We start from the raw sequence: 12,486 nt of genomic DNA on the forward strand, positions 1-12,486 counted from the left end.
CCATTCCGTGATGATGTGGGAGAGGGTCCGTGGGTGTTTGTGAGGCCGGAGATGAGGGGACTGGGACATCTCTGACAGGGAGAGGCTGAGGGAGCTGGGGCTGCTCAGCCTGGAGAGGAGCCCCGGGGAGAGGGAGCTCAGCCCTGGGTGTCCCTGGGTGTCTCTGGGTTTCCACGGGTCTCTGAGTGTCCCGAGGTGTCCCTGGGTGTCTCTTGAGTGTCCGTGGCTCTCCCCAGGTGTCTCTGGGTGTCTGAGTGTACCTGAGTTTCCCAGTCTGTCCCTGTCTGTCCCCAGGTGTCCGTGTGTGTCTCTGTCCCAGTCTGTCTCTATGTCCGTCCCCGAGTGTCCCAGTCTGTCCCAGTGTCTGTCCCCAGGTGTCCCTGTCTATTCCAGTCTGTCTGTCCCTGTGTGTCCCAGTCTGTCCCAATCTGACCCAGCATGTCCATGAGTGTCCCAGCCTACCCTTGTCTGTCTGTCCCAGTGTCTGTCCCTGTGTCTGTCCCAGTCTGTCCCAGTCCATCCCAGTCTGTCCCAGTGTCTGTCCCAGTCTGTCCCAGTCTATCCCAGTCTGTCCCTGTGTCTGTCCCAGTCTGTCCCAGTCTGTCCCAGTGTCTGTCCCTGAGTCTGTCCCAGTGTCTGTCCCAGTGTCAGTCCCTGTGTCAGTCCCAGTCTGTCCCTGTGTCTGTCCCAGTGTCTGTCCCAGTGTCTGTCCCAGTCTGTCCCAGTGTCTGTCCCTGTGTCTGTCCCAGTCTGTCCCAGTCTGTCCCAGTCTGTCCCAGTCTGTCCCTGTGTCTGTCCCAGTCTGTCCCAGTCTGTCCCAGTGTCTGTCCCTGTGTCTGTCCCTGGGTCTGTCCCAGGCTGTCCCTGTGTCAGTCCCTGTGTCTGTCCCAGTCTATCCCAGTCTGTCCCAGTCTGTCCCAGTGTCTGTCCCAGTCTGTCCCAGTCTGTCCCAGTGTCTGTCCCAGTCTGTCCCAGTGTCTGTCCCTGTGTCTGTCCCAGTCTGTCCCAGTGTCTGTCCCAGTCTGTCCCAGTGTCTGTCCCAGTCTGTCCCTGTGTCTGTCCCTGTCTGTCCCAGTCTGTCCCAGTGTCTGTCCCTGTGTCTGTCCCAGTGTCTGTCCCAGTCTGTCCCTGTGTCTGTCCCTGTGTCTGTCCCAGTCTGTCCCTGTGTCTGTCCCAGTGTCTGTCCCAGTGTCTGTCCCAGTCTGTCCCTTTGTCTGTCCCAGTGTCTATCCCAGTCTGTCCCTGTGTCTGTCCCTGTGTCTGTCCCAGTGTCTGTCCCAGTGTCTGTCCCTGTGTCTGTCCCAGTGTCTGTCCCAGTCCATCCCAGTGAGCAGAGGTCAGGGCAGCCCCAGGCTCTGCTCCAGGCCCAGCAATGGCCCCAGAGCCACGGGCAGGGCCTGAGCCCAGGAGCTGCCCCTGCCCAGGAGGCAGAACTGCTGCCCTGGGCAGTGCCAGCCCTGAGCAGAGCCCAGAGAGGCTGTGGGGGCTCCGTGCCTGGGGACCCCAGACCCACCTGGAGCAGCCCTGAGCCCTGGGGTGTCCCTGTTTGGGTACCCCAGACCCACCTGGAGCAGCCCTGAGCCCTGGGGTGTCCCTGTTTGGGGACCCCAGACCCACCTGGAGCAGCCCTGAGCCCTGGGGTGTCCCTGTTTGGGGACCCCAGACCCACCTGGAGCAGCCCTGAGCCCTGGGGTGTCCCTGTTTGGGGACCCCAGACCCACCTGGAGCAGCCCTGAGCCCTGGGGTGTCCCTGCTTGGGGACCCCAGACCCACCTGGCCCCATCCTGTGCCCTGGGGTGTCCCTGTTTGGGGACCCCAGACCCACCTGGAGCAGCCCTGAGCCCTGGGGTGTCCCTGTTTGGGGACCCCAGACCCACCTGGAGCAGCCCTGAGCCCTGGGGTGTCCCTGTTTAGGGACCCCAGACCCACCTGGAGCAGCCCTGAGCCCTGGGGTGTCCCTGTTTGGGCACCCCACACCCACCTGGAGCAGCCCTGAGCCCTGGGGTGTCCCTGTTTAGGGACCCCAGACCCACCTGGCCCCATCCTGAGCCCTGGGGTGTCCCTGTTTGGGGACCCCAGACCCACCTGGAGCAGCCCTGAGCCCTGGGGTGTCCCTGTTTGGGTACCCCAGACCCACCTGGAGCAGCCCTGAGCCCTGGGGTGTCCCTGTTTGGGGACCCCAGACCCACCTGGAGCAGCCCTGAGCCCTGGGGTGTCCCTGTTTGGGGACCGCAGACCCACCTGGAGCAGCCCTGAGCCCTGGGGTGTCCCTGTTTAGGGACCCCAGACCCACCTGGAGCAGCCCTGAGCCCTGGGGTGTCCCTGTTTGGGGACCCCAGACCCACCTGGAGCAGCCCTGAGCCCTGGGGTGTCCCTGTTTGGGGACCCCAGACCCACCTGGCCCCATCCTGTGCCCTGGGGTGTCCCTGTTTGGGGACCCCAGACCCACCTGGAGCAGCCCTGAGCCCTGGGGTGTCCCTGTTTGGGGACCCCAGACCCACCTGGCCCCATCCTGTGCCCTGGGGTGTCCCTGCCCTCACAGGGGGCACAGGTCACCCTCTGTGGCCCTTCAGACCTGATGGTTTCTGTGATTCTCAGTGAGAATCCCCTCTGGTTCTCGTGCTGCTGTGCTGGGATCCCTGATTTGACTGAAAGCTGGGTTTGTGGCAGGGAAGGAGCTGGAATGGGGCAATTCTCAGTGTTATGGGCCTGCCCAGAGCAGGAGGGGAAGGGTTTGAAGGGTCTGTGTGGGTTCATTAGCCCATGGTGGCCATGAAAATTCATCCCAAATCTGTGTCTGCCCCTCCTGTGGCAGGAACACTCGTCCAAAAGTATTACAACCACATTTTGGAGAAACCCCCAGGTTCTGCCACTTGGGGTGGGTTTGATGTATTTGAATGGGAAAATCGATGGGAAATGAATGAACAATTAATTTGTGAGGTGTAACACCCACTTTGGTGTGTTATAACACCCACTTTGGTGTGTTATCTCAGCTCTGTGCTGGATCTGGCTGTTGTGTCTGCAGGGAAAATCCCCAAGCTGTACTCAGAGGTGGAAGTGAGCTCTCAGAGGGATCCGGATCCGAGTGAGAACCCCGGGCCAGTGCCAGAATCTGCTGCCAGAAACCCCAGCACCGTCAGGCCACCCAAGAACAGCAGAGCTGGTGAGTGCTCCCAGGAGGAAAATTTGCATTTGGGGCTGTTTTGGATAAATCTGGCTGATACAGCAAACTCTGGAGTTGTGAAGATGGTGAGGGATTTGTTGGTTCAGGGGTTTTTTTTAATTTTTCATCTTGTGGTCCATAATTCAGTGCAACTTGCTGGAGTTGATCTCTGCAATTTTTGGCTGAAGAGAGAAAATGGAGATTTTCTTTCTCTGAGCCAGCAAAGCAGGTAAACACTTTTTAAGTCCTGGAAATGAACCTGTTCTTGCTGTGTGGTACCTGGAGTTTATTAAAGGTGTCAAAAGGCTGCTGAGGCCATTTTATCAATCATTATAAATCATTCTGGAGGAGGTGGCAGCTCCACGACCTTGATGTGCTCAAATAACTCAGGTCCTGCAGAACTTGAATCCGTCATTCACAAGAATTTCTGGTTCTTGTGGCTGCTTCTGTTTGGGTGGGTTTGCATCAGCCGATGGAAGTTCTGCAAAGAATCTTTGCAAGGAGAATTTCTGCAAGAGTTTTGCAGAAGAGTCTTGCAAGGAGAACCTTTGCAAGGAAAATCTTGCAAGGAGAATCATCTTTGCAAGGAGAACCTTTGCAAGGGGAATCTTTTGTTCAGGAAGGGTCTTGCAAGGGGAATCTCTGCAAGAAGGGTTTTGCAAGGAAAATCTTGCAAGGGGAATCTTTGCAAGGAGAATCTTTGCAAGGAAAGTCCTGCAAGGAGAATCTTTGCAAGGAGAATCTTGCAAGGGGAATCATCTTTGCAAGGAGAACCTTTCAAGAAGAATCTTTGCAAGGAAAATCTTACAAGACTTGCAAGGGGAATCTTTGCCAGAAGGGTCTTGAAAGGAGAATCTTTGCAAGGATAATCCTGCAAGAAGACTTTTGCCACTGCAACCTTTGCAAGGAGAATCTTTGCAAATGGAACCTTTGCAAGGGGAACCTTTGCCAGAAGGGTCTTGTAAGGAGAATCTGTGCAAAGAGAATCTTTGCAAGAAGGATCCTGCAAGGGGAACCTTTGCAAGGACAATCTTGCAAGGAGAATCATCTTTGCAAGGAGAACCTTTCAAGAAGAATCTTTGCAAGGAAAATCTTGCAAGAAGACTTTCAAGGGAATTCTTTTCAAGGAGAGTCTTGCAAGGAGAATGTGTGCAAAGAGAATCTTTGCAAGATGGGCCTTGCAAGGGGAACCTCTGCAAGGAGAATCATCTTTGCAAGGGGAATCTTTGCAAGGAAAATCCTGCAAGACTTGCAAGGGGAATCTTTGCAAGAAAGGTCTTGTGAGGAGAATCTGTGCAAAGAGAATCTTGGCAAGAAGGGCCTTGCAAGGGGAACCTCTGCAAGGAGAATCATCTTTGCAAGGAAAACCTTTCAAGAGGAATCTTTGCAAGGAAATCTCGCAAGAAGACTTTCAAGGGGAATCTTTGCAAGAAGAGTCTTGCAAGGAGAACCATCTTTGCAAGGAGAACCTTTGCAAGGAAAATCTTACAAGACTTGCAAGGGGAATCTTTGCAAGAGTCTTGCAAGGACAATCTTTCAAGAATTGCAAGGAGAATCTGTTCAGGAAGGGTCTTGCAAGGGGAATCTTTGCAAGGGGAATCTTTGCAAGGAAAATCTTCAAAGAAGACTTGTAAGGAGAATCTGTGCAAAGAGAATCTTTGCAAGAAGGATCCTGCAAGGGGAACCTTTGCAAGGACAATCTTGCAAGGAGAACCATCTTTGCAAGGAGAACCTTTCAAGAAGAATCTTTGCAAGGAAAATCTTGCAAGAAGACTTGCAAGGGGAATCTTTGCCAGAAGGGTCTTGTAAGGAGAATCTGTGCAAAGAGAATCTTTGCAAGAAGAGTTTTGCAAGGGGAACCTCTGCAAGGAGAATCTTTGCAAGAAGAGTCTTGCAAGGAGAGCCATCTTTGCAAGGAGAATCTTTGCAAGGATGATCCTGCAAGAAGACTTTTGCCACTGCAACCTTTGCAAGGAGAATCTTTGCAAGGAAAATCTCTCAAGAAGACTTTCAAGGGGAATATTTGCAAGGGGAATCTGTGCAAAGAGAATCTTTGCCAGAAGGGTCTTGCAAGGAGAATCTGTGCAAGGACAATCTTGCAAGGAGAATCATCTTTGCAAGGAGAATCTGTGCAAAGAGAATCTTTGCAAGAAGGGTCTTGCAAGAGGAACCTCTGCAAGGAGAATCTTTGCAAGGGGAACCTTTGCAAGGAAAATCCTGCAAGACTTGCAAGGGGAATCTTTGCAAGAGTCTTGCAAGGACAATCTTTCAAGAATTGCAAGGAGAATCTGTTCAGGAAGGGTCTTGCAAGGAGAATCTTTGCAAGGAAAATCTTGCAAGGAGAATCTTTGCAAAGAGAATCTTTGCAAGAACGGTCTTGCAAGGGGAACCTGTGCAAGGAGAATCTTTGCAAAGAAAATTTTGCAAGACTTGCGAGGGGAACCTTTGCAAGGAAAATCTTGCAAGAAGACTTTCAAGGGAATTCTTTTCAAGGAGAGTCTTGCAAGGGGAATCTGTGCAAAGAGAATCTTTGCAAGAAGAGTCTTGCAAGGAGAACCATCTTTGCAAGGAGAATCATCTTTGCCAGAAGGGTCTTGCAAGGAGAATCTTTGCAAGGGGAATCTTTGCAAGGGGAATCTTTGCAAGGAAAATCTTGCAAGAAGGCTTGCAAGGGGAATCTGTGCAAAGAGAATCTTTGCAAGAAGGGTCCTGCAAGAGGAACCTCTGCAAGGAGAACCATCTTTGCAAGGGGAATCTTTTCAGGAAGAGTCTTGCAAGGAGAATCTTGCAAAGGGAATCTTTGCAGGAATCTCTGCAAGAGGGGTCTTGCAAGGGGAATCTGTGTGAGGAGAATCTCTGCGAGGAAAATCTTGCAACAAGGGGAATCTTTCAAAGGGTCTTGCAAGAGGAATCATCTTTGCAAGGGGAATCATCTTTGCAAGGAGAATCTTTGCAAGGAAAATCCTGCAAGAAGACTTTTGCAAGGAGAATCTTGCAAGGGGAATCTTTGCAAGAAGGCTCTTGCAAGGGGAACCTCTGCAAGGAGAGTTTTGCAAGGAGAACCTTTGCAAGGAGAACCTTTGCAAGAAGAATCTTGCAAGAAGACTTGCAAGGAGAATCTTGCAAAGGGAATCTTTGCAGGAATCTCTGCAAGAGGGGTCTTGCAAGGGGAATCTGTGTGAGGAGAATCTCTGCGAGGAAAATCTTGCAACGAGACTCTTGCAAGGGGAATCTTTCAAAGGGTCTTGCAAGGAGAATCATCTTTGCAAGGAGAATCATCTTTGCAAGGAGAATCATCTTTGCAAGGAGAATTTTGCAAGGATAATCCCGCAAGAAGACTTTTGCAAGGAGAATCTTGCAAGAAGGGTCTTGTGAGGAGAATCTGTGCAAAGAAAATCTTTGCAAGAAGACTCTTGCAAGGGGAATCTCTGCAAGGAGAGTTTTGCAAGGGGAATCTTTGCAGGAATCTCTGCAAGAAGGGTCTTGCAAGGGGAATCTGTGTGAGGAGAATCTCTGCAAGGAAAATCTTACAACAAGGGGAATCTTTTGAAGGGTCTTGCAAGAGGAATCATCTTTGCAAGGAGAATCATCTTTGCAAGGAGAATCATCTTTGCAAGGAGAATCATCTTTGCAAGGAGAATCATCTTTGCAAGGAGAATCATCTTTGCAAGGAGAATCATCTTTGCAAGGAGAATCTTTGCAAGGAGAATCTTGGCAAGTTTTTTGCAGAATTCCATTTTGTGTTTACTTTCCAACTCGCCCTTTTTGGACGCGAAGCAGCCGAGATTTTTAGATTCCATCTCTGCTGGTTTTTCAGAGGAGCAGGACGGGGAGGACGTGGAGAGGAGGAAGAGGAGGAGGAAGGCGAGCAAAAGGAAGAGAGAAGTGAGGAGCCAGGAGGAGGAAGAGGGCTCCTTGTCCTGTGACATCAAACTGGACGAGTCCCTGGACCGCACGCTGGAGGACGGAGCCAAGCAGCACAACCTGACCGTGGTCAACGTCAGGAACATCCTGCACGTGAGTGTGGGGCCTGGGGGCTCTGGGGGCTCTGGGGCTCCTCCTGCCTGCTCAGCACAGTTCCAGGTTGGAGTTCTGGGTGCTGGGAATGTTCAACTGGCTGTGCTGACAGACCCTGACTGCCAGGAGAGCCGTGCGCTCCTTGTTCTCCTCCTTGTTCTCCTCCTTGTTCTCCCTCCTTGTTCTCCCTCCTTGTTCTCCTCCTTGTTCTCCTCCTTGTTCTCCTCCTTGTTCCCCTCCTTGTTCCCCTCCTTGTTCCCCTCCTTGTTCTTCTCCTTGTTCTCCTCCTTGTTCCCCTCCTTGTTCTCCTCCTTGTTCTCCCTTCTTGTTTCCCTCCTTGTTCCCCTTCCTTGTTCCCCTCCTTGTTCCCCTCCTTGTTCCCCTCCTTGTTCCCCTCCTTGGTTCTCCTTCTTGTTTCTGTCCTCCTTGGTTCCTGTCCTTGGTTCCTGTCCTTGGTTCCCCCTCCTTTTTTCTTCCTCCTTTTTTCTCCTCCTTGTTTCCCCTCCTTGTTTCCATTCCTTGTTTCCCCTCCTTGTCTCTCCTCCTTGTTTCCTCTCCTGGTTCCCCCTCCTTGTTTCTTCTCCTTTTTTCTCTCCTTGTTTCTCCCTCTTTGTTTCTCCCTCCTTGTTTCTCCTCCTCGTTCTATTCCTTGTTCTCCCTCCTTGTTCTCCCTCCTTGTTCCTCTCCTTATTTCCCTTCTTGTTCCTCCTCCTTGTTCTATTCCTTGTTCTATTCCTTGTTCTATTCCTTGTTCTCTCCTTGTTCCCCTCCTTGTTTGTTCTCCTTTTTTCTCCCTCCTTTTTTCTCCCTCCTTGTTTCCCTTCCTTGTTTCCCCTCCTTGTTCTCCTCCTTGTTCTCCTCCTTGTTCCCCTCCTTGTTCCCATTGTTTTTCCTCCTTGTTCTTCCTCCTTGTTCCCCTCCTTGTTCCCCTCCTTGTTCTCCTCCTTGTTCTTCTCCTTGTTCTTCCTCCTTGTTTCCTCTCCTTGTTCTACTCCTTGTTTTTCCTCCTTGTTCCTCTCCTTGTTTCCATTCCTTGTTTCCCCTCCTTGTTCTTCCTCCTTGTTCTCCTCCTTGTTTCCCCTCCTTGTTCTTCTCCTTGGTTCCCTTCCTTGTTCCCATTGTTTTTCCTCCTTGTTCTCCTCCTTGTTTCCCCTCCTTGTTCTTCTCCTTGTTCTTCCTCCTTGTTCTTCCTCCTTGTTTTTCCTCCTTGTTTCCCCTCCTTGTTCCACTCTGTGTCCTCCCTCCTTGTTCTATTCCTTGTTTGTCTCCCCTCCTTGTTCCCCTCCTTGTTCCCCTCCTTGTTCCCCTCCTTGTTTCCCCTCCTTGTTTCCCCTCCTTGTTTCCTCTCCTTGTTTTTCCTCCTTTTTTCTCTTCCTTGTTTCCTCTCCTGGTTCCTCCTCCTGGTTTCTCCTCCTTTTTTCTCTCCTTGTTTCTCCCTCCTTGTTTCTTCTCCTCGTTCTATTCCTCTTTCTATTCCTCGTTCCCCTTCCTTGTTCCCCACCCCTCCTTGTTCTCCTCCTTGTTTTTCCTCCTTGTTTCCATTCCTTGTTTCTCCTCCTTGTCTCTCCTCCTTGTTCTTCCTCCTTGTCTCTCTTCCTTGTTTTCTCCTCCTTGTTTCCTCTCCTTGGTTCTCCCTCTTTGTTTCTCCTCCTCGTTCTATTCCTCATTATATTCCTCGTTCTCCCTCCTTGTTCCCCTTCCTTGTTTCCCCTCCTTGTTTCCCTTCCTCATTTCTCCCTCCTCGTTTCTCCTCCTTGTTCTATTCCTTGTCTCCCCTCCTTGTCTCTCTTCCTTGTTCCCCTCCTTTTTTCTCCCTCCTTGTTCCCCTCCTTGTTCTCTCCTTGTTCCCCTCCTTGTTTGTTCTCCTTTTTTCTCCCTCCTTGTTTTTCTTCCTTGTTCTTCCTCCTTGTTCCCCTCCTTGTTTCCCTTCTTGTTCTCCTCCTTGTTCCTCCTTGTTCTCCTCCTTGTTCCTCTCCTTGTTCTCCTCCTTGTTCTCCTCCTTGTTCTCCTCCTTGTTTCTCCCTCCTTGTTTCCCTTCCTTGTTCCTTTCCTTGTTTTTCCTCCTTGTTCCCCTCCTTGTTCCTCCTCCTTGTTTCCACTCCTTGTTCTTCTCCTTGGTTCCCTTCCTTGTTCCCATTGTTTTTCCTCCTTGTTTCCATTCCTTGTTTCCCCTCCTTGTTTCCCCTCCTTGTTTCCCCTCCTTGTCTCTCCTCCTTGTTTCCTCTCCTGGTTCTTCCTCCTGGTTCCCCCTCCTTGTTTGTCCTCCTTTTTTCTCTTCCTTTTTTTCTCTCCTTGTTTCTCTGTCCTTGTTTCTCCTCCTCGTTCTCCTTCCTTGTTCCCCTTTTTGTTTCCCTTCCTTGGTTCCCTTCCTCGTTTCTCCTCCTTGTTTGTTCTCCTTTTTCTCCCTCCTTGTTTCCCTCCTTGTTCCCCTCCTGCCTCCCCCCATTTCTCCCAGATTTCCTGCAGTACTACTGAACTATTTTAAACACTGAATATCATTCCACCCTTTCTCCAGAGATTTCCATATTCCACATTTCCTCCAGAGATTTGGGAGCCTGGGAGTGCTTCAAAATTGAAAATTAAAATCTCTGCTGTGATTGAAATTTTAAATTCATTCATTTATTTAATTTTTAAAAATTTCAATAAATTCATTTATTTTAAATGGATTCATTTAAATTTTCCTGTCTGATCTCCGACCAATCATTTTTTGCTACTGTGTTTTTACAAATTGATTTAATTTTTAAAAATTTAAATAAATTCATTTATTTTAAATGGATTCATTTAAATTTAAATAAATTCATTTATTTTAAATTGATTCATTTAAATTTAAAAAATCCATTTATTTTAAATGGATTCATTTAAATTTAAATAAATTCATTTATTTTAAATGGATTCATTTAAATTTAAAAAATCCATTTATTTTAAATAAATTAATTTAAATTTTGCTGTCTGATCTCCCACCAATCATTTTTTGCTACTGTGTGATTACAAATTGATTTAATTTTTAAAAATTTAAATAAATTCCTTTATTTTAAATTGAGTCATTTAAATTTAAAAAAATTCATTTATTTTAAATGGATTCATTTAAATTTAAATAAATTCATTTATTTTAAATGGATTCATTTAAATTTCAATAAATTCATTTATTTTAAATGGATTCATTTAAATTTAAATAAATTCCTTTATTTTAAATTGATTCATTTAAATTTTCCTGTCTGATCTCCCACCAATCATTTTTTGCTACTGTGTGATTACAAATTGATTTAATTTTTAAAAATTTAAATAAATTCATTTATTTTAAATGGATTCATTTAAATTTAAATAAATTCATTTATTTTAAATTGATTCATTTAAATTTAAATAAATTCATTTATTTTAAATGGATTCATTTAAATTTAAATAAATTCATTTATTTTAAATTGATTCATTTAAATTTTCCTGTCTGATCTCCCACCAATCATTTTTTGCTACTGTGTGATTACAAATTGATTTAATTTTTAAAAATTTCAATAAATTCATTTATTTTAAATGGATTCATTTAAATTTAAATAAATTCATTTAAATTTAAATAAATTCATTGATTTTAAATTGATTCATTTAAATTTCAATAAATTAATTTATTTTAAATGGATTCATTTAAATTTAAATAAATTCATTTACTTTAAATTAATTCATTTAAATTTTCCTGTCTGATCTCCCACCAATCATTTTTTGCTACTGTGTGATTACAAATTGATTTAATTTTTAAAAATTTAAATAAATTCATTTATTTTAAATGGATTCATTTAAATTTCAATAAATTCATTTAAATTGATTCATTTAAATTTTGCTGTCTGATCTCTGACCAATCATTTTTTGCTACTGTGTGATTACAAATTGATTTAATTTTTAAAAATTTAAATAAATTCATTTATTTTAAATGGATTCATTTAAATTTCAATAAATTCATTTATTTTAAATTGATTCATTTAAATTTAAATAAATTCATTTATTTTAAATGGATTCATTTAAATTTCAATAAATTCATTTATTTTAAATGGATTCATTTAAATTTAAATAAATTCATTTCTTTTAAATTGATTCATTTCAATTTTGCTTTAAATTTAAATTCCACCAATCATTTTTTGCTACTGTGTGATTACAAATTGATTTAATTTTTAAAAATGTAAATAAATTCATTTATTTTAAATTGATTCATTTAAATTTTTTGCTACTGTATTTTTACAAATTCCACACTGATTATTCCCCATTGCATTTCCACCCAACTCTTGTTGGATAAACAACTAAACTCAATTAAAATTTTGTTTTTTTGTGATAAAAATCCTGATTTTTTGTGTTTTTTAGGAGGTGATCACCAACGAGCACTGATTACTGATATCACACAAACTGCTGGGGGCTTTGGTTTCAATTATTTTATTTCTTTATTTATTTTGGGGAGAATTCACAGAGAATGTAGTGCAAATATTTTAATCTCTGCTGTGATTGAAAATTTTAAAATTCATTCATTTTTAAAAATTTAAATAAATTCATTTATTTTAAATTGATTCATTTAAATTTCAATAAATTCATTTATTTTAAATGGATTCATTTAAATTTAAATAAATCAATTTATTTTAAATGGATTCATTTAAATTTAAATAAATTCATTTATTTTAAATGGATTCATTTAAATTTAAATAAATTCATTGATTTTAAATGGATTCATTTAAATTTTTTGCTACTGTATTTTTACAAATTCCACACTGATTATTTCCCCATTGCATTTCCACCCAACTCTTGTTGGATAAACAACTAAACTCAATTAAAATTTTATTTTTTTGTGATAAAAATCCTGATTTTTTGTGTTTTTAGGAGGTGATCACCAACGAGCACTGATTACTGATATCACACAAACTGCTGTGGGCTTTGGTTTCAATTATTTTATTAATTTTTTAAATTTAAATAAATCAATTTGTTTTAAATTGATTCATTTAAATTTCAATAAATTCATTTATTTTAAATGGATTCATTTAAATTTAAATAAATTCATTGATTTTAAATGGATTCATTTAAATTTAAATAAATTAATTTATTTTAAATGGATTCATTTAAATTTAAATAAATTCATTTATTTTAAATGGATTCATTTAAATTTAAATAAATTCATTTATTTTAAATTGATTCATTTAAATTTTCCTGTCTGATCTCCCACCAATCATTTTTTGCTACTGTGTGATTACAAATTGATTTAATTTTTAAAAATTTCAATAAATTCATTTATTTTAAATGGATTCATTTAAATTTAAATAAATTCATTTATTTTAAAT

The 12,486-nt window shown here is 43.8% G+C and overlaps 1 protein-coding gene across 1 annotated transcript in view; it reads left to right on the top strand.

The window, feature by feature from the left end:
• The window catches only part of LOC135457582 (GON-4-like protein), a 64,530-nt gene that overhangs the window by 712 nt on the left and 51,332 nt on the right, over positions 1–12,486 (top strand). The window contains exons 2-3 of the mRNA XM_064732290.1: positions 3,026–3,163; positions 6,981–7,180. Of these exons, the coding sequence (XP_064588360.1) occupies positions 3,026–3,163; positions 6,981–7,180 (338 nt within the window). The remainder of the gene's footprint in view (positions 1–3,025; positions 3,164–6,980; positions 7,181–12,486) is intronic.

This window comes from Zonotrichia leucophrys, chromosome 25, assembly GCF_028769735.1.
Source record: "Zonotrichia leucophrys gambelii isolate GWCS_2022_RI chromosome 25, RI_Zleu_2.0, whole genome shotgun sequence".
NCBI classification, from domain to species: domain Eukaryota; kingdom Metazoa; phylum Chordata; class Aves; order Passeriformes; family Passerellidae; genus Zonotrichia; species Zonotrichia leucophrys.